At 37.7% G+C, this 25,970-nt stretch overlaps 1 protein-coding gene across 1 annotated transcript; it reads left to right on the forward strand.

Moving 5' to 3' along the window:
• The first annotated feature begins 1,106 nt into the window (after positions 1-1,106).
• Positions 1,107-25,970, forward strand: LOC149188637 (chloride conductance regulatory protein ICln-like). Its single transcript, XM_089411685.1, has 7 exons — positions 1,107-1,439; positions 1,526-1,649; positions 23,055-23,178; positions 24,563-24,622; positions 24,736-24,801; positions 24,903-25,021; positions 25,395-25,970. The coding sequence occupies exons 1-7, from the start codon at positions 1,291-1,293 to the stop codon at positions 25,464-25,466; spliced, it is 714 nt and encodes a 237-aa protein (XP_089267811.1). The 5' UTR covers positions 1,107-1,290; the 3' UTR covers positions 25,467-25,970.

Below are 25,970 nucleotides of genomic sequence, written 5' to 3' on the forward strand. Positions count from 1 at the left end.
AAGATGAACGCTTAACCAAATTGAAGCAATTTTAGAACATACTCCAAACCCTAAAATATTTTAAATCTTTAAGCAGTGGGAAAACCTATGATAGCTTAGTTGTCAAACCCGTAACGAAGCAATTTTAGAACATACTCCAAACCCTAAAATATTTTAAATCTTTAAGCAGTGGGAAAACCTATGATAGCTTAGTTGTCAAACCCGCAACGGACAACTCACTAACTACTATCTGCGAATGTACAGTGACTAATCACTGTTATTCAAGGAAAACCATGCCACCTCGAATTGCCCGCTAGTGGTCTGTAAGGGTGCAGGTTATCACTCATGTCAAATGCCTATGGGTCTTTGGCTATTAACTTGTTTCCTTACGTCCAAAAAAGGACGAACTCTTAACTAAGCATAATCAATTTTAAGGCATACTTCAAGCCCATCAACTATTTTATTTATTTTTAATAGTGGGAAAACCTATCTTAACTAAGCATAATCAATTTTAAGGCATACTCCAGGCCCATAAACTATTTTATTTATCATTATCTGCTGTTATATGCAAGTGCACACTAACTCATCACTGCTATTTAAGGAAAACCATGCCACTTGTAATTCTTAGTTGGTGATGCTTAAGGGGCATGTTTTCATTCTTACCAAACTGTTTTGGACCATTAACCTATTTCTTTAGATCCAATAAATATGAGCTCTTAGCATTTTAGAACATATTCCAAACCCATAAATATTTTAAATCTATATACAAAAGCAATTAATTTTATATTTTAATTTTAAATTTCATTTTTTTTGTTTTGGAAAATCAAACCCGAAATAAATCACGTGGCCAGAACTTTGAGAAGTAATACGTTGAAGGCAAAAACATATGAAACTCGCGATCCGTGTTCCGGTCATGAAAATTCAAAATCTCATTAAACGGTCAGGCCAAATACAGACCTTACTGTTCATTATTTCCTAAGAAGTCGGAAAGGAAATCGTCCCCCGTTCATAGGAAAATAGAAAAAGAAAACAGAGGAAAAAGGTTTGTACTTGAATACATTAAATCCGTGTATTAAGAAAAAGTGGAATAGGGTTTTGGGCTATAATAAAATCTAAATCCATGTATTTTTTTCCAATTGAAATGCATACCGAGTGGGGCAAAGACATTCAAAGTTGGGCGATTTTAAGACTCATATTCTTCAAAGTTTCCAACCATATTTTTATCTTGAACTGCTTCAATACAGCTCTACAGGGTTTTGCAAGGGTTTTATACAGTAGTAACCTGGAACTGGTGTGCCTGGTCTCTTAAAAATGGGCTTGACTGCCATTACGGAGCGGGAAGGAGAACCTCATTTGGATACAGAGAACGGTGAAGAAACAAGACATGTACAGCCGCAGACTGCAATAGTGCTGGGCAGTCAGCCCCCCGAGCAACCTGGAACTCTCTATATTACAACAAAGTAAAAATATACGGGGTTTTCATTTAGTTTTCCACAATGAACTTCTGTGATAATAATTATATTTTGTTTATGTTATTCTTTCGCAGGAGATTAATTTGGCTGAGCGACGTGGACAAACAGAAGGGCTATGCCGTCGATTTCTTATCAATTTCGCTGCATGCCGTCTCCAGAGATCCCGAGGCATACCAACTTCCTTGCATTTATGCGCAGGTAGGTAATTTAGTTTTAATATATGAGTTTTTGCTTTTATTTTTATGCTTTTGCTTCCAACTGTGATCAACAATGATTAGGAAAGAATGTGGTTCAGACATGCCTGAAGTGGCAAGTTAGGGTTGGTACCGGAAAGAGTAATGTTGGCGTCCAGTGGTGTGTTGATATATCCTAGATATGGCGACAAACCCTAATTCTGAAATATGCCCATGAAAGACAATTTTTAGCTGCCAAATGCACAACCAAACATAGTTATTAGCTTCCATGCTTCGTCCTTTTTACTAAGGGATGCATTTTTCAGTTTTGTTTTGGGTGGCGGTTCAGAAACATGCCCTAGAAGGGCTGCCCCGCAAAGAACGGACTCCACTTGGCTGATGTGCCAATTCTGAACGGTGGCTATTCCGCCAAAATCGCCGGCACTTTTACGGTTGTACCTGACGTCATCCCTTTCAAACTTATGCCTATGCAAATGGGGGCTCTGGTGGACAATCTTAGCAAGTAAGCGGTATCCCTATCAACAAACGCCACAACTGTCAAGCTGGGACAGTTTATGGGCTTTTATAATCTACTGAGCTTTTCTGTCCAAAAATGAAAATGAAAATCCGTAAATCAGTAAAATTCAAGAAAGCTATATATTAAATCTCATCATGCTTTATGCCAGCTGAATATTCTTATAGAAAACTAATGCAAATCCATGCAAGATTTTTAAGGTGCTTTGAGAAACATATCTGAATGGATTGCACTGCGTATAGCAGACTTCGTTTTGCTTAGCTGCCAGGTCCGAGGGTTAGCTATTATGTTAAAATTGCCGGGCCCTTGCACTCAGCCTCATCCCTTTCAAACTCATGTTGTGTGGGTAGGGTACAGTTTGCAACTTTGCAGACGATACTGAGAGAGTGGGATCTTTGTGAGAAGACACCCCAATGACCTGATATTCATGTTCATTGACAAATGCCACCAGACTTAATGGGAAACTTAATATGTTTTTATCATTGACACGGATTTTCTGGCTATAAAACATAAAGACAATATGTAAACTGAGCAAGATTCAGGAAAGATACACATGAAATTTAACCATGTTATATGTATACTAAATGTTCCTTTTTAAAACTAATATGAATCCATGTTAATTCTTTTTTAGAAGTGCTTTGAGAAACATATACGCCAATGTGCACTATCTGGAATGGTATTCCTTTGATACACATGGAATTTAACCATGTTATATGTATACTAAATATTCCTTTTTAAAACTAATATGAATCCATGTTAATTCTTTTTTAGAAGTGCTTTGAGAAACACACCCCAATGTGCACTGCCTGGAATGGTATTCCTTTAGTATAGTTGTCAGATTTGAGGGGTAGTTGTGTTGCCAAAATAGCCCATGACTCCCATGCCTATCCCCTAGATTGCCCCACTTGGCGGATTGAGGCCTAAAATGGTCATTTATGCAAAGCACTTTATGAAATCAAGAGGGGGTCTCATTGTTTGTTCCCCTTATACACTTAGACAATGGATGGATGTGCTTAGGAATTAGGATTCCCTTGGGCCAATTCAAAGTTGGATCACATAGGCTTTGGGTTGAAGTCAAACATCACATTCTTCAAGTATATATAATCTACTAGATTTTCCATTTTTAGGAGATTGAGAGAGAGGAGCAGTTCATTTCATTTCTAAATGGCCTTTTTTATTGTGAGATCCATGGCGAGTTTTACAGTCTCTTGTGGGAATCCCATAGCTCTCCCTTTACCTTCTTTTGATCTTGGACTAGTGAAGCTTGGCTTTGTATATGAGGAGGCTTGCCACCTCCCGGTGTTAGAATTTCAAGCCCTAGGTGACTAATGTTCTTATGATCGATCAAATAATTAGATTGTTGAATTTAATTAACTTCGAAATTAAATTTCAGACCATAGCATCAATCACACATAGCTAGAAATTAAATTGCAGGAGCATAAAGGTAAATTTCTCGCATTCAAATCAACTTTCATTCTTTCAAAAAATTTACAAGGAAACCTCCCCCAGTTGCCCAAGAAAAATAACATGCACAGATACCAAAAATAGCCTGAACTGACCTGTAGAATAAGCTTGTATGGTTTGTTTGTATGACTTCATGGACTTGTATGGGCCTATCTGTATGACTATATGGAATTGTACAAACGAATATCTTGTATTGCGTGTTGCTTGAGAATGCCTCTTCCTTGGTTGCCCGTTCTCTTTTTGGTGCTCAATTGATCAACGTGTGTGTGTAAAAGCCTCTACCTTGTGGTGTCTTTATAGTTTTAGCTGAGTATCTATTTTTAAGATTATTCCTAGTTTAAGTACAATTCTAGACTCAACTGCTATAAAATAAGGCCTTCACTTTTTTTACTAAAGTGAATTACAAAATAGAAGTAATTTTTCCAAAACATGAATTACTTTTCAAAAATATTTTTTTGAAAATATGTCAAACTACTTCTCCCATGTTCACACTGAACATATGCAAAAGTTCCTATTCGAGCTATAATCCTCAACACTTGGTTGGACAATACTAGGTAAGCTATTTTGCTTCCAACATCTTATCGGTAAGAACATGGTTGGATGCATTATGAGCAGTGTTATCAAGACTGAACCAGACCGACTGGTTTAGATCGGTTTGACTGTTCTGAGGCAAAAACCGGTTCGAACCAGTGTTATTAGAACTGGACCAGAACCAGCTGGTTGGGCCGTTTTTGGCCCAAAACCTCCCTCGTTTGCCCAAGAAAAATAACATGCACAGATATGAAAAATGCCCTGAACTGTGTTTGTAAGACCTGTAGAATAAGCCTGTATGGTTTGTTTGTATGACTTCATGGACTTGCATGGGCCAATCTGTATGAACGAATATCTTGTATAGCGTGTTGCTTGAGAATGCCTCTTCCTTGGTTGCCCGTTCTCTTTTTGGTGCTCAATTGATCAAAGTGTGTGTGTAAAAGCCTCTACCTTGCCCTGTCTTTATAGTTTTAGCGGAGAATCTATTTTTAAGATTACTCCTAGTCTAAGTACAATTTTAGACTCAACTGCTAAAAATAAGACTTTCACTTTTTTTACTAAAGTGAATTACAAAATAGAATTAATTCTTCCAAAACATGAATTACTTTTCAAAAATATTTTTTTGAAAATATCTCAAACTACTTCTCGCATGTTCACACTGAACATATGCAAAAGTTCCTATTCGAGCTATAATTCTCAACACTTGGTTGGACAATACTAGGCAAGCTATTTTGCCTCCAACATCTTATTGGTAAGAACATGGTTGGATGCATTATGAGCAGTGTTATCAAGACTGAACCAGACCGACTGGTTTAGATCGGTTTGACTGTTTTGAGGCAAAAACCGGTTTGAACCAGTGTTATTAGAACCGGACCGGAACCGGTTGGCCGAACCGTTTTTGGCCCAAAACCTCCCCCAGTTGCCCAAGAAAAATAACATGCATAGATACCAAAAATGCCCTGAACTGTGGTTGTAAGACCTGTAGAATAATCCTGTATGGTTTGTTTGTATGACTTCATGGACTTGTATGGGCCAATCTGTATGACTATATGGAACTGTACAAACGAATATCTTGTATAGTGTGTTGCTTGAGAATGCCTCTTCCTTGGTTGCCCGTTCTCTTTTTGGTGCTCAATTGATCAAAGTGTGTGTGTAAAAGCCTCTACCTTGTGGTGTCGCTATAGTTTTAGCTGAGTATCTATTTTTAAGATTACTTCTAGTCTAAGTACAATTCTAGACTCAACTGCTATAAAATAAGACTTTCACTTTTTTTACTAAAGTGAATTACAAAATAAAAGTAATTCTTCCAAAACATGAATTACTTTTCAAAAATATTTTTTTGAAAATATCTCAAAGTACTTCTCCCATCTTCACACTAAACATATGCAAAAGTTCCTATTCGAGCTATAATTCTCAACACTTGGTTGGACAACACTAGGCAAGCTATTTTGCCTCCAACATCTTATCGGTAAGGACATGGTTGGATGCATTATGAGCAATGTTATCAACACTGAACCAGACTGACCTGTTTAGACCGGTTTGACCGTTTTGAGGCAAAAACCGGTTCAAACCAGTGTTATCAGAACCGGACCGGAATCGGCGGGTCAGACCGTTTTTGCCCCAAAACCAATTTGAAGTGGGCCTCCGAATTGGCCTATATCACCCAACCGGCTAGTTCAGGGCCGGTTTTGTGCAATTTGTACCTTTCAAAGGCCAACGTAAAAAAAATTGACTTATTTTATTTTTTGATTTTTTCAGTTGGTTGTCGCACTTCTAATTCTCCCCTAGGCTAGTTTAATATTCAATCCTATGGCCCTCGGCCTAATAATCAAGCCTATGGCCCTAGTATTGCTATGCAATTCATGGTAATGTGAAATTCTGAAAGTAAAAGTGAAATTCTCCTTTATCTTTCATTTTCATCCTTTTACTTAAATTTCTAACATTACCATGAAATGACTTCGGATGTTTGAGAGTTGTTCCAACCTCATTGGATTTCATATGGAGAAAGTTGAATTTTAGATTTCACTCAAAATCCATCAGACTTAACAGTTTTTCAAGATTTCAGGATTGGGGGGACTGCAACTTTTCTATTGGATTTTGTCATATATGAGGGTGTGTAACTAGCATTTAATAAAGAGCAACAAGCCCTCTATGTACTTTGATGTTAGTGGCATTCGTTGTCGAACTCCTCTATCATGGCTCTACTAAAATGTACCCATCACTCAAACAAAATCTTGACATGACATGCTACGTTTTTTTATTATCTTATTTTCTACGTTTTTTTCTATCTCCTTTATCTTTCATTTTCATCCTTTTACTTAAATTTTTAACATTACCATGAAATGACTTAGAATGTTTGAGAGTAGTTCCGACCTCATTGGATTTCATATGGAGAAATTAGAATTTTAGATCTCACTCAAAATCCAGTAGGCTTTACAGTTTTTCAGGGTTTCAGAATTGGGGGGATTGCAATGTTTCCATTGGATTTTATCATGTATGAGGGTATCAGACTAGCATTTAATCAAGAGCACCAATCCCTCTATGTACCTTGATGTTAGTGGCATTGATTGTTAAATTCCTCTATCACGATCCTACTAAAAATGTACCCATCACTCAAACAAGATATTGAATTGACATGCTAAGCATTTTTTTTAATCTTATTTTAATGCTTAGACAATGATATTGATAACAAAGATCCCAATATAGGCAAATATTTTATGTAGGTATTTGTTGTAGCATGATATTTTTTAGATGCTAGAGGTCATCTAGTTCTTGTTTTTGATGTATTTTTTGTTCAAATATGGATTTCACTTTGTGTTATTTTGGTTATATGCATCCTTACATGCTCTATAAATGAAAACTTATTGCTGATTTGTGTATAAATGGTTTGGATTAAGATGGATGCACATGAATATATGTGGTTTTCTTTAAAATTTGAATATTTTATGTGTTTTTGGTTGACCAGTTTTTTTATCGGTTCCGGTCTTATTCTCACTAGTTCCCAGTGTGGGTGGTTTACTTGTTTGATAACAGGACTACTTTTGATAACATTGATTATGAGTAATGTTGTGAACAACATTTGCCACCGTCACCTCCACATCAATCTCATCCAAAAGCTAAAATAATAAGTTTGTACCCTTCACTTGATCAAATGCGTCTATCGCTAGGATATTTAAACAGGGAGTTAGTTATGATCAGCTTGGTCTAATGTGTCTTTAGGTAGAAGTGTGTTTCTTTAGTATGTAATGGTGTGCATTTGTAGTTATGTAATTTGATGGGCACGATATGTTCTAGACATAGAGTGATTCAATGGCTCATATTCTTGTTGATATTAATGACTATTGATTTGTGGCTTAACACTCGATTGGTGCATGATATTCGTTCAAACAAGATGGGGGGTCATTTGCTAAAGATTGATTGTGAAAAATTCTTATGTATAATCTTTTTATTTTTTTTGCATTGATATATTACTTCAAGTGACCATGTTGGTTGGGGTCATGGATTGTTCCATTTTAGGGTGTTTTAACCATGTAAAAACATTAGTGTTATGATCTTTGATATGGTTGTGTGGGCGATTACTGAGGGTAAGTAAAGAGCTTTGAACATTGAGTATTTGGATATAGTCTCTGTTGTCCTGGATGTATTAGAACATCATGGTTGGTATTCATAAATTGTGTATTATTTGAAGAATCTATCTTTTCTAGATCATCTAAGTGATCATAAAAGAAGAGCATCAAGATTAAAAGCATCAAACTTTCAAAGTATTGTGTAATTCAAAGACGTCTAGGATGGAGAAATTTTGAAGGATTTGCGCTTAGTTGTGTTGATGAGGATGATTCTAAAAGACTCCTGATAGAGCTACATACAAGATTGTGTGGTGGACATTATGTTGCCAGGAGAACAATAAGAGCATGATATTATTGATGGACATTATTTGCTAATGTCCACTATTTTGTCTAATCATGTTAGCGTTGTTAGATGTTTGATGGTAAGTAGGATTGAACAACCTTATCCTTGCAACTGGCTGTGGTAGAAGTGTCCTTTCAGCAATGGGGCTTGTACTTCACTAGAGAACCGAAAGAAAAATGGAGCAACGGTTTTCATTGGATAATCACAACCATTGATTATTTAACTAGGTGGGTGGAAACGATACTGAAAATGAAGGCAATGGTTAAAGTGGTAATGGAATTTATGGAAGATAAGACAATTATAGTTTAGAGTTGGTTTTCATTAGTTGCGGATTGAGACAGGCTGCGAATAGACTGTTTAGATAGGATTTGCCATGTATGTCATCTCTAAGAGATTGAGACAGAGGAGCACTTTATCTTTCATTGCTCCATTTTTTTCACAGGTACAATGATATATATTCCATATGAGGAATATACATATATGTCAATATTGTCAACATCCATCACGTCACTTGTGAGAATTCAATCTGGGTGGGGAGGATTCCATTCCTTCCTCCCAACCACCCTTGATAACCCTAATTTGCAAATTTCATTACTCCATTTATTGAGATACGTGGGAGATTTCATTGCTTGTTCAAGGGGGTCCAAAGGCTTTCCAATTTCTTCCAGGACTCGGACCAAAAATGTTTAGCCCTGTACATGTATGAGGCGCTCAGTGTTTGTGCCCACACTCTCCGGCCTCGTCCTAGTCTAGATCTTATTTAGCTGATCAACTCTTTCTTTACAGTGATACAATTAGCTAGGGGCACCAAGAGACAGGCCCTTAGTGTTTGTGCGCACACTCTTCGGCCTCGTTCTAGTCCAGATCCTATTCAACTGATCACCTCTTTCTTTACACTGCTACAATTAGCTAGGGGCACCAAGAGATAGGTTGATGACAACATTGCTTTTGGCTCTGGGTTAGTGGGGACTTGAGGGCCCATTCCCAACCCTTGGAGATATCAAAGATGTCACCAGATCTAATCCTTTACTAGTAGGAAAGATGAGATCAAGTAGAAATTATTAGTGGTTTACAACGACTGGGCAAGAACATAGTAGAGGGTCTAGGTATTTCACCAATTCTTCCTCGAGGCATCAATCTATCTTGAGTTTTCTTCATTTAGCCTTGGATGTTAGGAGAGGTAAATCTAATGGACCATGATTCAATCCCTAGATCCTTTTCCTTTGTACATCTCCCTCCCATTGTAGCCACCGACACTTGGATTCATGTATTTTTCCATGTTTTCCCATATAAACTTCGTATTTTTACTTTATTTTTTATTCTTTATATAAGAAACTATTTAGTACTCCTACTTTGTCTTGACATTGTTGTACTCAACAATCCTATTGACCTACTTTTGTGGTAATTTGTTGGACATTAGTATAATTATCTTATTTTATCTTCCCTAGCAAAGATCACTATTGAATCATGATAATGCCAAAACATTTAATTGAACAAATTTGTCAAAATTTTGTTTCAACCATGGAATTATTCTACCTCACTCATCCAATTATTATCAATAAGTTAAGTTGCACAAAACATGGAAACATTTTGAAGTTTCCAAAACGGGAATGCCTAGAATTGTGACTACCCCAAAATGGATATGTCGAGGGAAACGTGGTCCACCATTTAATTGGTTTCACAATCCTCGTCATCCAAAGATGATATGCTTTCAAAATCATCTAATCCAACAACAAAACAAGTAAATTCCAGGGTTGGAAACAACCTCTAGAAGGATTTCTTCACTACATTGGTCACCTCCTCGCCCTTATGTGGCTCCTTCCTCTTCACATTACTTTAAGCAATGAAATATTCATACCTTATAACAATGATGAGTCTCACATGCTTTGTAGAATCAAAATCAACGAAAGGAAGAGCGAGAGCTTGTGTAATAATTTCTATGGTTTTCTCAAACATGGTATCCATGCCATCATAAAGCTCTCGTAAGAAAGGTCTATTTGCATTTGCATCTTGGAGAATCTCAAATTTAGGTAAGGTGAATTTGAGCAAGAATTCTATCTTGCTCCACTAATCCTCATCAGTCAACAACCTTTACACGTGTAATATCAGTGAAATTTATTCCCTAGGTTTCCAGTGACTAGGGTTTAAATAAGGTTTCATATATTGGTTACAACCAATCAATGGAAATGTATAAATAACAATACTGTAATAATTTCTATATTGCAATTCAACAATCCATCAAGTACTCAAATCCAATCCACAGACTACAACTAAAATTTTGAAATTATAGCAATCCTCCAGCCAGTTCAACAGTTCATCATAGATAGAATACAAGATTTGTTAATTTTCTAAGGGCACAGCTGAAACAATTTATTTTTTACAGATCATAGCTTCAAAACATTATTAGCATTAGATTTCATGCAATTTCTGGCATCATTAATCTGTTAAAACATAAAAGATAATAGTGCAACTATGAGACAAAGGACACAAAGAATTAGGCCTGAGGCAAGGGAAAAATCCACAATGGGAAACCCAAAACTGCTTTCCTTATGAGAGAGAGAGAGAGAGTCCAATGTCCATCAAAATATCCATACACAGAAAGATAAACATAATAGCTGACCAGAACAAGATCCAGAAACAAGCCTCCATTCTTTCCACAGTATCTGTCCTCTTCTAGCTCACAAAAATAGAGATAATAATGCAAAAATGAATTTGCTTAAATGAGGAACAATTCCTCACATATAAATCGTCATCATAGGGGGGTCAAATGGGTGCCTTAAAGGGGCCCAATCGACCTGACAAATATTGGAGTCGACTTGTCAAATTTGGAGGCAAAAAATAATTTTGAATTAATTGATTTTCTTTTCAAGATGAATATACCGACCATGGCTACCATAATTTCCAACACTCCTTCTTAGCCAGGGAGGTACTTTTCATTCTCTCTCTCAATCAATCTCAATACAAGGAAAGCCGATAGTATCAAACCAAACACCATTGTTCATGAGGCCATACTCATCATGGTCCATCTCTCACAGAGATGATTCATCATTCCCGACCAAATCATAGGTCTCACGGAACATCCAAGGAAGGAATAACACCATCAATCTCCCTGACCATACCACAGGTCTCACAAAGGGAAAGATGAAAATAGTACACCATGGCTACCATAATTTCCAACACTCCTTAGCCAGGGAGGTACTTTTCATTCTCTCTCTCAATCAATCTCAATATAAGGAAAGCCGATAGTATCAAACCAAACACCATTGTTCATGAGGCCATACTCATCATGGTCCATCTCTCACAGAGATGATTCATCATTCCCGACCAAATCATAGGTCTCACGGAACATCCAAGGAAGGAATAACACCATCAATCTCCCTGACCATACCACAGGTCTCACAAAGGGAAAGATGAAAATAGTACACCATCAATCTCCTCGACTATACAACAAGTCTCACAGAGGGAAAGATGAAAGTAGTACACCATCAATCTCCCCAACCATACCATAGGTCTCTCAAACAGAAAGATGAAAATAATACACCATCAATCTCCTCCCAGGGAGAGATGAAAATGATACACTATCAATCTCTTCTCAGGGAGAGAGGAAATTTGTACACCATCAATCTCCTCTCAGGGAGAGATGAAAACAATACACCATCAATCTCTTCTTAGGGAGAGATAAAATTTGTACACCATCAATCTCCTCTCAGGGAGAGATGAAATTTGTACACCATGAATCTCCTCGCAGGGAGAGATGAAAACAATATACCATCAATCTCCTTTCAAGGGGAGATGAAAACAGTACCTCATGAATGCAAGCCTCGGAACCAAACTCCCTAACCACATAGGTCTTACAGATGCTATCAAACCAATGCTCCCTCTCAAAGGGGTCCACAACGGTTCCAGGCTTCTTGCATAATCATCAACCTGCTCAAAAGTGTTGAAAATAGCACCAAGGAGAGGTGTTACTAGGCTTTTATCCCTTTTAGCCTAGTGAGCACATTAATGACTTTTGTCTCAATGACATTTATGAGTTATATTAATGTCATGGGTGGAAAAGGTACTTAGAAGTGTTGTACCATGTATTTTTTCTAATATTAAAGTCATTTGTACTTTATAAAGTGACTTTATGTGTAAAGTATTAAGTGTACTTTTCTAATATTAAAGTGAGGTGAAAAATCACTTTATGAGAAAAATTAGAAAATGTACACAACTTGAAAAGGTACTAGGAGACTTTTAAGTGATGGGGCCAATGTATGAAGGGGGTCATTTGGGAGAAATGATCTCAACCACACATCTTGAGATTTGAGGATGAAATCTCAACCATTGGATCCTAGGTTTAGGGATTCAATCTTTTCCAAGGAGACAAAAGAGGAAAAAGGGAAATCATTCTTCACTTCACACTTGAGAGAGAGCATGAGGAAAAGAGAGCTAAGGAGAAAACTTCAAGGAGAGGAGGAGATTGCAGCTGGAGGAAGGGGCTCAATTTTCTAGGAGAAAAAAGCAACACGAAAATCAAGGAACAACAACTCGAATTTCAAGGGAACAATAGCATGAAAATCGAGGAGAACAACAACTACACTCAGCATGAATTTCGAGGGAGCATGCACAAATTTCGAGGGTGGTTTCAGCGCTGTTCAGGTTTGAAGTTCAAGGCACGAATTTCAGGACAACAATTACAGGTGGCATAATTTTCGAGGAGCTGTTCTGCTGCTTTCATGCACTAATTTCAAGGCAACACAGTGAACATTTCTAGGAGAAAAAAGGGCTCAATTTTCTAGGAGAAAAAGGCAACACGAAAATTGAGGAACAACAGCTCAAATTTCAGGGGAACAATAGCACAAAAATCGAGGAGAAAAACAACTACACTCAGCATGAATTTCGAGGGAGCATGCGCAAATTTTTAGTGTGGTTTCAGCGCTGTTCAGTCTCGAAGCTCAAGGCACGAATTTCAGGACAACAATTATAGGTGGCATGATTTTCGAGGAGCTGTTCTGCTGCTTTCAGGCACTAATTTCGAGGCAACACTGAACATTTTAGCACAGAAAATGAGGCAGGTTTTGGGCACTGAAATCGAGGAGCTGAGCAGAGGAAAAATGCAGAAATTATGGGCACAAAATTATGTGAAAATCTGATTTGTTCAGTGTGCACAAATTTCCAGAATTTGTACATTTGATGCTATAACAAAAAGGGAGATAAGTAGTGTGTTTTTATGTACTTATTCATAATTTCTCAAGCAATAAAATCCTCCTTTGAAGACTGGTTTTCCCCAAGAGGCTGTGGGGTTTTTCCGGGGTCAACTTGACCAAAAACTAGTGTCTCTTATGTGTTAAATGCTTGCATTAATTTTTGCATTAATTATTAGCTGTTAGGAAAGTGAAAAAGAGTAGAAGCACTCTTTATGTTTGCAATAAATGCATTCTGAAATTTATATCAGCATGTCAAAACATGTGGGTTGGGCCTAAATAAACACATGCAAAATTGTAAACTGGGTTAAGGGTGCAGGGCATTTAATTTCTACATGGTATCAGAGCAAAGTTGAGGCTCAGATCTCAAATTTCATTCAGCTGATAAAGAGGGCAGCAAGCATTAAATTTTGCAAACAGTGAACCAAAACCTTTGAAACTTTGTCAGAAACCCAAAGAAACCCAAAGACTTCAACAATTCAGAGGGAGGAAGGTTCTAGCTCACATATTTGCTCCATATTGTTGGTTGTGGGGTCATGGCTACAAGGTTGAGAGTAGAGGACAGATTGGCAGGGGTTGAAAACTTTGGCCCATGGAAGGAGAAAATCATGCTTTTACTAGAGGAAGTTGAAGTGTGGGATGTTGTTGAAGCAACTGTACAAGCACCCACCGATCCAATTCAGTTGGTGGAGTTCGACAGGTAGAATGTGAAGGCTAAGAGGATTCTTCTAGATGCCATCAAGGACCATTTATTCCCTCATGTGTCAGGGATGAGATATGCTTACCAGATGTGGGAGTCCTTGGTCTCTTTACACCAGAGTTCTAAGGAGAACAAGATGATGGTGTTAAGACAAAAGCTATACAACACCAAGATGACCAAGACCGACAGTGTCACCTCATATCTCACCAAAGTCTCACAGGTGAAGGATGAGTTAGTTGTCGTTGGAGAGGTTGTTCCAGAGGAGCAGTTGGTTAGGATTCCCTAAGTTGGGTTCATCGAGAAGTGGGATGGTTTTATCCATGGCTTGGTTGCCAGAGAGCACTTTCTTGGTTGGAGGAGGATGTGGAACGATTTCATCCAAAAGGAGATTAGGAGTGCAAAGAGGGATAGCAAGAGTGATGGGGGTGGTGAAGAGGAGAATGTTTCTCTTGCAGCAAAGGGTAAGAAGGTCAAGAAGGGGTCTTCCAGTGGAGCAAAGCAGGGGAAGGGGAAGCAGAAGGCTAAGGAGAAGGATATGAGCAAAGTGTATTGCTTTGCTTGTGACAAGATGGGTCACTATGCTGTTCAATGTCCCAATAAGAAGGGTAAGAAGAAATAGGGAGTTGCAGCGTCAACTGGTGTTGATGATTTTGTGACCATATTTGATTCAGAGTGTGCTTTGGTAGTGAGTTTAGCCACTCACATTATATATTCTCATGCAATCAAGTTTGGGAAAAGGCTTTGCTCAAGGAGGTTGATTAAGGAAGTGAAAGGAGTCTCCCTCTTGAGGAGACTATACAAGGAGCGAAAATCATCTAGTTTTCTGTGGTAGGGTTGCAAACCTACAAGAAGAGGCCAAAAATTTGAAGGAAGCCGAGAAGAGGAAGAAGAAGAGCAATGTTGAAGAAGAGGCTACTGACTTGGTCTTGGGAGGACTCTAGTGTCAAGGGTCTTTGTCATGGTCTTGGTATTCGTCAATTGAAGGTTCTATAAGAAGAATTTCGTTTGGGTTTTCCTCTCAAAGAGTGAGAGGTTTTGGCCCTGGCTGACAAGCCTATATATTGTCTCTTGTCTCTTTATTGTTCATGATTTGGTAATTGTCTTGATGAAAAGAACACAATAATAACTCAAGAAGAGATCATAATCAAGAAGTAAGAAGTCTATCACAAGCAATTATCATAAGTATAGAAATCACCTAACTAGTGATGCCCTAGATTTCTCAACATGGTATTAGAGCTAAGGTGCTAAAGTCAAGAAGGGGCATCTAATTAAGGAGACACACATGGATCGAGTTTCAAGAAAGAGATCAAAGCGAGACGAGCAATACCAAGCGAGAGATCAAGATCTTCATCATATCGAAACCCTAGATCGAAGGAGGGCCCTAAGATTAAAAGGTTTGGTAAAATGGAGAAGCTTCTAATTCAGACATAATCATCTTATGAGGTCTCTATATGAAGAATTTGAGTGGATCCATGGGTAAGCCCCATAAAGGATTGTTGTTTACTAAGATATCTCTGTAACTCTATTGTTTGAAAGACTTTTTGCTGGTCAGACAAGTATGGCTTGCTATGAGGCCACTCTATTGAAAAAGAAAGGCTCTTCAGTGAGCCATTTATACCTTTGAAGATTTTGAGAATCCAGTATTTCCTGCTCTATGGCATGTTTGAGTGGACAGATCTCATGATGAGAAGGTTGTCTAATGGATACTGCGCACCTTGGAAAGACAAGCTTAGGCTGTGGTCTCTCTGAGTAAGAGGGAGTAAGATCAGTCAAATATTCTCTTTATCAAGATATGCAAGAATTAGAGGATTGATGAGTGCTGCTAAAGATCTTTGCTAGTAGATATGTTGAGTGGAGCTATTGAGGCTTCCATTGACGATTCGATCAACAATATCATTAATTTTCAGAAAGCAGCCTGGCTTTATCCCCTATATGAAGGGATCTTTTGTTAAGATGGAACATTGAGCTCTGGGAGATCCTAAAGGCTTGGGTTACTTATTGAACTATGAATGACCATAGGGTGAGTGGTTCACCTTCCCCTATTGGTGCGCTGCGTACAAGGTGAGTGGTTCACCTTCCCCTATTGGTGCGCTGCGTACAAGGTGAGTGGTTCACCTTCCCTTGTGATAACCCATGGTGGTTGACATGTGTGTAGGGTGAGTGATTCACCCTCCCCTACAATTTTAGACACATGTATGTAGGCTGAGTGGTTCACCTTCCCTACGATTTCAGACACATGTATGTTGGGTGAGTGGTTCACCTTCCCCTATTGTTGATGACATATGCATAGGATGACTGGTTCACCTTCTCCTATGGCATATGAGCAAGATGAGTGGTTTAACTTCTCTTGTGAAAACCCCAGTGAGAGATGCATATAGGCATCTGTTGACATGTGAGTGGGATGTGGTTCATCCTTTCCCCACATGTAGGATGCTCATTCCCTATGGTTGGTGGTTGACATGTCGGCGGGACGTGGTTCATCCTTTCCCCACGTGTAGTATTCTTCATACGATTGATGGTTATGACTCGTGTTTGTAGGACGTGGTTCATTCTTTCCCTACTCTCAGTGATTTGCATACGTGTAGGACATGGTTCATCCTTTCCCTACTCTCGATGATTTGCATACTTGTAGGATGTGGTTCATCCTTTCCCTACGTGTGTTTGTGAGCAAGATGTGATACATTCTTTCCCTGCTATTGATTCAGTATCATCCTACCCATGTAGTCCGGGACACATGGGAAGTACCTCTCATTTGGCCAATGAGTTGGGAAAAGTGAATAGGGACCATAGCACTACCGATGGATGCATTGTGTACTACCGTACTCTTTATGTCTAGGATGAATGATGTTTCTTCAACTTGATCACTTGGGATCAAGTCCGATTGGAGTTCACCTTTGGTTATATGGACTGACTTTTGTCAGTGGAGAGTGGCAAGGTCTTGTGACTCACTCTCGATCGATTTTCTTTATTATTCATATCAATGTTCAGCAGAGCAGATCAGAGTCGAGATACAAAGATGGTTCATGATGACAGGATGGCATGGCAATCATGGCTGTTGGTTTGACAGGTGGAATTCTCCCTAGTTTAGGGGGAGTGTTAAAATTGGCAACTAGGGCCAAATTCCACTTTGGACATCTCCTTTGGGGAAGATAATTCTGGCATTGAATTCATTTTTTCAAAAGGACCAAAATCGACCTAAAGATTGTCATATTTGGATAAGGAAAAGTGGGTTTTTGAATTTATGTTTTCTCACATGTAAATTATCAAGGTTGGCCTCACCTATATGTCGCCTCACCTAGTCCAATGGTCATGTCTCTTGACCCCCCACCGAATGGTATATATAGAGGTGCTTTCTCCCTCATTTTACACACATCAATTCACTTGAATATGTGTTTGAGGAAGGCAAGGTCTTGATGATGGTTGATGAACTATTTGTTTTTGGGTAGGGCTGAGATTCTCCATGGTGGACAGCCGCAGGTCTGGACAGATTTGTATGGTCAATCTTTACTTGCTAGTTCGAGTTCAGTAGCCGAAGTTGTATGGAGAAAGCCTGGGAATAATTCTGGACTCATTTCAGGTCCAAGTCTGAAGCAGAGATTGCCGTTTTGCATAAGGGTTGATCTTACAGTGTTTTGGGCATAGCCCTTGGGGCTTATATCTCCTTGATGCAGGCCGCACTTATCTAGGTCACCTCCAGCCAGGCTGCAGGCCTTGAGATCTCTATTCTGGAGGCTGAGCATCTACAGAAGGGAGGTTGCAGTATGCTATGCTAGATCAACTAGCTGTATGGTCCATTTTTGAACCTTAGAAGAAGGTTAAAGGGCATCAAATTGTTGGAAGATCTGTTTGAAGGAAGGCCGCTGTTCATAGAAGGTCTGACGAGTATGGATAGGGTGCTGTATCTAACTGTGTTTGTGCCCTAACCAGTATTCAGAATTGCAGAGTAGAAGACTCCAGCCCTTAGTGCCAGAGCTGCAGTTTGATTGAGTTATCTTCGTGTTTAAAGTGCCAGAGCTGCAGTTTGATTGAGTTATCTTCGTGTTTAAGGGCTTTGATGTCAGCTCTTCAACTTGGCAAGTCAGTATTGACTTTAAATCATTGTACTCTCTCTCTCTCTCTCTCTGCTGAACATTTGATGATTAATAATAAGAATATTAGATCAAGGGCTTTCCCCATCTTGGGGTTTTTCCCTGGCTTGAGCCATATTCTTGTGTTCTTCTGTAATGGCTTGTCTTCAGCATTTATCACTTATGTTCTTTCATTAGTTACTGTGTGATTGCTAATGGATTAATGAAATGGAGTAACTAACCTAAGCAAAGAACATGTTAACTTAAAAATTAACAACATCAAACTATTGTTCCATACAATCCTCAACAAAATGGTGTAGCTGAAAGAATGAATAGGACTATCTTAAATATGGTTTGCTCAATGATGTTTTTCAAAAATGTGAAGTTGATGTGTTGGGCTGATGCAATTCCATGTGCAGTATATGCCAAACATATACTGCTGGCTGGCAAGCTGAACAAAATGGGAGAAAAAGCTCTCCTAGGAATCACCCACTTGTGTGGGTAACAAAACTTACTATTAGTAGTTGAGTTTTGTAACTGCTTTTTTCTCTCATCATGTTTGACTATATGAGGGAGGGCACACTAGTTAGGGTTTATATTCATACATTTGATGTTTGTGAACATAGTGGGACTTTGAAGTGTTAAGAGAAACCATTGTAGTCCATCTCTGACAGTATAGTAATGTTTCTATTGTGTTAATGAGAACAGGGTGATTGCTGTTACAGAGTTCCAGCTCGTTGTCCATTACATTCATGCTGTAGATTTCTTGGATCAGACTTCATCTTTTGCAGGACCTATCTCATCTCTTGACATGCAATGTCTGCACTTTTGAGTTGTACATTCAACACTTTTGTTTATGCAGATTTGAAGTTTTGATTAATGTTTTAGTCTCCGTTTTATTTCTATGACAAATTCTTTGTATGGATATGTGTATTGTGTGGATGTAAATTATGACATACTTTGCATTCCTAATAGCTTAATGGTGCTTCTTAAAATATCTTCTCTAGACTTTTACAACTTTATGATCTTTGCTATGCAAATCAATGTTGCAAAAGTGTGGCCTGGGAATAAATCAGCAAGGCTCTGAAAATTGAAAGAGTCGTAAAAGTCTAGAGAAAATTGAAAAAATAGGCAAAACTAAAAAAATACAAAAATATTCATTTCTTTTTTCATTTTTTTTAGCATCTAATCCAAAACCTCAGATAATTGCTTTGCTACATAAATATGAAAAGAAAACTAATATATAAGATGTATACGAAGTCTAGTGCAACATCACATATCAACAGTGAATCAAGTCCTAAATCCTGAGTCATGACTTATCCTCAAGAGTCAAAATATCAACACAAAATATAATAAATGTATTTTATCATCACGAGTCTTCTACATGTCATAAACTAGTGAGTCACTGAGTTCCTCTCCCCCTTTTATAGGAATAGGGAAACACTTTTCCTCTAGAGGAAGAAGGCCTTGCCCCTGGGGCTAGAAATGGACTCTGACGTCCTCAAGAAGCAAAAATAGGAGGTCGCCTTTGTCTTCTACAGTTACCCATGCTTAGGTGGTGTCACCTCCTCCTGCTATTGCTCCACCTCCTATTCCTTCTCCTCTTCCTCCTCCTCTACCTTTGTCTCCTCTGCAACTGCTACCTCCTTCGATGCCTCCACCTCTAACCAGTCAGGGATTGATTGCATGATAGGCCTCTTGGTCTCAACCCTCCATGCAACAATGGTGTTAATCTGATCCAATGAGATGGCTTTTATAAACATCAGGGGTTTTTTGAAGTTGTCTCACTCACAATCAAAGATTGTAATAGACGTAGACCATGCCATTAAGGTGTTGGGACTCCAACCTATATTAGGGTCATAAATTATAATCTGTAATTAGAAAATTTAAGTATAAAAAATAATAAATTATAATCTATAATGAATTTAAAATTTTAATTTCAATTTTTTTTTAACCTGTTGCGCTTCTTGGTGTGTATTTGTCAAATACACTCCAATTGCACTTGCATCTAGAGGAACTACATGTTTGGCTAAGCACTTGAATGGCAAGCTTTTGGAAGTGGGGTGCTCTGCCACCATAGCTTGTCCACCAAACATCTATAATTTAAAACAAATAAGAGAAACATAAGAAAATTAAAAAAAACATTGAAATTTGGAACTTGAAGCAAGTTATGAAGAGACAATGAAATTTGAAAATTGAAACAAACTGAAGCTAGACTTGACATTTTCGTCTTCCTATCCTTAACGACCATGCTAAAGCCAAATGTGCCACCTTCCATCCTATATATATCCATTTCGTTAAAAGTCTCATCACGTTCTGCCACATTATGTCCAAGTGGGTCAACGAAGCTACATTAGGACTCCTGGAAGAGCGAAAAAAACAAATCAAAGTAATTATTGACTCCATTTCTTCCAATAAGAAAGCAGTGGTCTAGAATCCTTGTTGATCACCTTCTAATTGACAAATCAATCTTTCTTCACCTCTTTCTCTCTTTTCTTTGTCCCTTTAAGGCTAAGGAAGCCCCTCTAGGATTTGGTGCGAAATCCTCTAGGAGAGTGTGTTTTAAATTCTGTCAGGGTATGATTGTTTTTTAGTCTCTCCTCTAGGCATCTTCAAGTTTTGAAAGAATTCCAACGGTGGAATCTCATTTTATTTGATGCCCTAGCTATCACACCAAGTGGGAACCCTTGAAGCTTCCCTTCAACTTAGGGATTTCTTGAAGGTTTGTACTTTAGTAGCATATCATTCGAAACTTTTTTCTCATGAATCTTGACCTTGTGGATCAACTCTTATTTTGTCAAATAACTCAAACCTTGGTCTCGTATAGTATTTCTTTCAAAGTTTTTTGTTTGTTTGTTTGTGGAAAGTCTTACTAGCTTCTCCCAAATCTCATACTTTAATTAAACCTTTCCATTGAATGAGCCATCCTTGCTTCGCTTTGAATCCTATTATAGGCACATTAATCATGAGGGGTACTGGGACTCCTCCAGTGAATGAAAATCCAAGAAGAGATTGGGAGATAGGCTATGGTGATTGTGAGCCTTTGTCCCAAATTGTTGTTGTGCCCTCTAGCTCTAGCCTATTTACTAGGCCTGTTTGTTTTTGCAACAATAGGGGCAACAATAGAAACTGCATCAAACATTGTTTGGTAGAATGGATTGGTCTTGGCAATGCTGAAATGAATATTACTCCATAGAAGACACCTACCCACTAGCTTGTCAGAGTCTTCATTTTCCTTTTTCTTAAGTGCCAATTTGATGCTAGGTTGTGCACCAGGTGTGGTTCTAGGAACAAAAATAGACGAGACAGTTGAGGAGTTGGGCAATGTGAATGTGGAAGGTGATAGTGAAGAAGCACTATTACTTGCCCCCACTCCTCCCCCTGCAATTTCACTTTTCACAACTGCCCTGTTATCTTTTGTGTCATCTTTATCTTGCAATGATTTAATGGCCTTACAAATAATTTTTGGAGTTGCCGACGGGCAAAGTTTTGTATTTTGTCCCAGAATTTGCTCCAAAAGGAGTTTCAATTGGTTGACACCCCCTGACAAATGCTTGCCACACAACTTGCTAGTCAAATATTGTCGATTGACCCCCCTCGAGTACAACATCAGGCTCATCATTTTCCCACATAGGGTCCAAGTGCCTCGCTATGTTGTTTGAAGTTGAACCTAGGGCACAAAAAGAGAATTTGAAAGAAATTAAAAGCTATCCATCACATGAAAAAGTAAAAAAATGTTTATTAGAAAATTAAAAAAAAAAAAATCTATTTGCATACATGTTGCTATGCTCAAATAGACTAATAGATTTATAGAATGCGTGGCTTGAAGGGTTGAATTGGTTGATTGAGTTAACAACTGAATGAAAATGCCCAGCGTTAAAATCCTCATAGATAAGGTTTTTCATTGGCATTAAAACACCCAACATTAAAACCCTCACAGGAAAATGCCTAGCACTGTGGGTTTTAATATATTGAATATTCATGTTTTGCAACTTTGTGTGGGTTGGACACAAATAAATTCAACCCAACACTCATTTGAAACCTCAATCCTTCATTCAAACTAAAAAAACATGAGAAATTTTGGCACCTACCCACAAATCTGCAGTTGCTGGAGATAAATCATTGAGCAGTGGAGAAAAATACAGTAAATATCCTCCTCGGTGCTTAGATTCTGGTCTCTTCTCTTCACAGGTTGAACGGGTGACTCAGTGAGTTAACAGTATCAAATGATAAAAAGTACTACTATTTTTGACTTAACGCTGGCCTGGACGAACCCGTGAGTTTTTCATTTGAATTGCAATTTTTACGATTTAATCCCGATTTTTTCAATTTCGAAAAAGTTGCCAAAAACTCTGCCGATAAAATTGTCTGGTTGAAAAACTCGCGATTTGTCAATTTTATCTGGATTTAATCCCAATTTTGGTAACACCAGCAAATGGCAGGATGCAACTAACTGTTTATAACAATAATACTGGATAGTGTAATGTTCCACAAACTAAATGCATAAATATAGCATGGTAAATTTATTATTTTCTCTGGCAATGTTTTTCTGAAATTTCAAAAATCCATTTATTGGTTTTGTTGTAACAAACCCTGTAGCAATGCTTTTCTAACAACGAAATATCTCCTATTTTGGAAGAAATTTGTACGGTTTATGGGTGCCCTTTTCATATGCAATTTGAATTAGTTGACTATACTCTTTAGCTGGATATACTTGGTCTGTAAATTTTGTTCCATCAGCTTGCTTTCATCCTCAGTTTTGATCGCAATTGATAAAAGTTGCATGCAGCTTTCTTTGGCTTTTATTGAATCGATCATAAGAAAAATAACTGGAATAATTTTCTTCTAAAATCTGGGGTGATTATGACTCATAAATATCCAGAAGTAGAAAATTCTTTGGGGATTGCTCTCTCTATCCAGGTGGCAAAGTTAATGCAAAGCGCTTTCTATTCTGTCGAAAATTTGTGTCTTGCTTCAACAGTAATGCTTGCTATGAATTTTATTCATGTAGACAGTGCTTGATGCGTTGTTTTTCTAGATTGAGACGGCAGAATCAGATGGCTATGGAGATGAGTTGGAGGACCAGGATTCAACACACGGTGAAAACCTAGAGCTGTCACTGGTTACTGAGATACGTCTTATTCCGTCTGATCCAGGCACACGTATCCTTGAACATTCAAGATTCAGGAATGCTAAGTATTGGTCTTTTTATGTTTTATTTGATTCTCTTAAGCTCTTCAAATTGTTTTATTCTGTAAGCCTATTACAAGAGAATGAACAGAATTTTATCGTACCTGAAATCATTTGAAAATTTAGTACTTAATTTTTAAAGGAACACATCATTCTTTCAAGTTAACCATAAAAGACATTCAACAATGCTAATATCCATCTCCCTGATAATAATCAAACTCAACACAAACTAATCCAGTGTTTTGCTTTCCCCACCTTTTCCTAAATTTTACTTTTCAAAATTAACTTCACTATTTCATACATTTTGGTTCTTCTAAAACGATGTTTTTGTGTGCGAGTTATTATATGCAGGAGTTTTGCGTGTGACTGTCTTATTGTAAACGTGGGCCTAGAAAATTAGTGCATCTCCCCATGATTATGATTGAATTTCTTTAACTTGTAGTCGGGGTACAACATGCTAAATATGTGATTTATGTGTAGAAGGCTTTGATATTTTTTCCATGCAGGCTTAAGAAGAAATTGCCTATGCCTGGTGCAGAATTTTAATTTTCATGGAAATTTAAATTCAGAGAAATCAGGGAATGCTGTATAAACTCTTAAGAAATTAGTTGCGTGTATATTTCAAACAATTGTTCAGATATGCGACAATGTGCATCTGCATATCAAATCAAGTACGCAGGCATTTGTTGTTGTGGCCCCTTAACCATTTATTTCTTGGTGCATTTCAGCCTTCCATTTTGTCACATATAATCTGTGTCTTTTGCTGCAAGCAACAAAGTTCGAAACGTTACGGACTTTGTATACCCAGTCATAATAGTGTGTTTTGGGATGAGAGGACTGGCCTATGTCTTGAATATTGTACAAGATTTTCATTATGTCATTCTAGCAAATAATGCATCATTTAAATTTGAACTTCCTCTCTGACCTACTAATCATTTAATTCAATTTAAAAATACACTGTATCCAGATGCCTGTATTGAGCAACCATATGAGGTTTTCTCACATTGTGAATTATGATCTTGCAAGTTTATTCTTTCGTCATTTTTAGAACAGCACTACACAATCAATTAAAGTTTAGCATTTGCTACTTCTGCCCCCACTTTCTTGACAAAGTAATTAAATGCACATTTAAGATCAATTTTCAAGGTTAATACTCTCTCTTTTGTTTCTAAGATTCAGAAAAAATATTCTTTGTTATATCAAATGTTGCTTGTGGCTGTTATTACTTAATGCTATATTCCCTTTCTTTGTTTTCAACTTCCGAACTCTATTCTTCATTACTTCCTATAAAATTACGTTAAAAGTCTGAGTTTTTATTCTTAACCAGTTTCCTTGACATAATCTATTTGCTAAAAGTGGACAATATCTTTAAAGTATTGTGCACCTGTGCAGAGTTAAATCCTGAACCAGATGGAGGTTAGCTGTGCTTACTCTGTATCCATCTCATTTCTTTCAAATTTCCTTGTCATTAATAATGTTAAATTTTATACATACATTGTAAGGTAAATAGTTTTCTTTGTGAATTTCAGAGGTAGAGGGGGAAGGTGACTGGATATTCAGTGCAGAGGATATGATGAATGCAAATTTAGGTGCAGGTATGTCTTACCATGTTTCTGATTCAATTTGATTTCTAATATTTTTGTCAACTTGATTGACCTGGTAACTGGTTACTGTCATCTGTGTCCAAACTCGCCAGTCAATGGCATGTTAGTGCAAGATGGTGTAGGTGATTGGGAATACGAGGAGGAGGAGTTGGTTAACCATATTGGTCATTCGAATGGCTTGGATCATAACCTTCATGAGAATATTTTGGAGGTCTGTATTAATTATCATGTATTTCAATGTTCAAAGGATCTTTCGCTTCAACATGAGAATATTTTAGAGTTTTGTATGGATTGTCATCTATTTTAATGTTCAAAAGATCTTTGGCTTATTCCATAAACCATTTTATTGCTTATTAATGAAATTTTGATTTTCAAAGGCGGCATTGGATTTCAAGTTCTTTTTTAGGCCTGTGATATTGCGTTTGCTATGGATCTTGGTTTTTCTAGCTTCGAATTGCTGGTTGATGTTTTGAAGATGCATGTTATCAGTAATTAAACAAGAATTAGTTTTCAAATGTAGCATTGTATTTTGATTTCACATAAGCTTGGATTAATGCTTTTATCATTGATCTTGATTCACCCAGCTTCAAATTGATGATGCACGTTTTGAGGATGCATTGGAGCCAGAAGATGAAGTACAAAGATCCAGGACTTAAAATCGAGAGTTATCTAACATGTTGAAAATCAGATAAGCTTTGAACACACCGAAGATGTTTTTGCAGTACATGGAAGGCTTCATTTGTTCCTCAATACAGCAGTTCCAAACTTTTTAACTTATCTGTAATTATATGTGGTCTGTAATAACCTGTCCTGTTACTTATGCAGGTCGTAGTTGTGCATATTGAACTTATAGGATGTTAATGCTGGAAAGGTGTTTTTACCGTCCTACCGTGTGTGCATAACTGTTAAGCTTAGATGCTAGGTTTACTTACAAATGGCCTGGCCAGGATGGTTAGCCATAATGAATGATGATTGGCTGTATTTTTGGGATTATAACTGTAGTTAGTTAATCCAATCTGACTAACTTTGCAAGAGGCATGCAGTTATTGTTGTGTCTCCTAGAAAGAGGAGATTCTGATTGTGATCTTATATAGGCTTGACAGTTTTACTCCGAATATAACGGAAGACTTCGTAGCTTGTTTATTGAGTTTTCTTTGCTA

The sequence above is a fragment of the Pinus tabuliformis genome, chromosome 3_1, assembly GCF_031772625.1.
Source record: "Pinus tabuliformis cultivar Carrire ecotype Pingquan chromosome 3_1, CPIR1, whole genome shotgun sequence".
Classification (NCBI taxonomy): Eukaryota; Viridiplantae; Streptophyta; class Pinopsida; order Pinales; family Pinaceae; genus Pinus; species Pinus tabuliformis.

Coding starts and splice junctions, on each gene's coding strand:
- LOC149188637 (XM_089411685.1), top strand. CDS start 1,291: ATGGGCTTGACTGCCATTACGGAGCGGGAAGGAGAACCTCATTTGGAT. Junction 1,440..1,525: donor ACTCTCTATATTACAACAAA/GTAAAAATATAC, acceptor ATTCTTTCGCAG/GAGATTAATTTGGCTGAGCG. Junction 24,802..24,902: donor GAATGCAAATTTAGGTGCAG/GTATGTCTTACC, acceptor CAAACTCGCCAG/TCAATGGCATGTTAGTGCAA.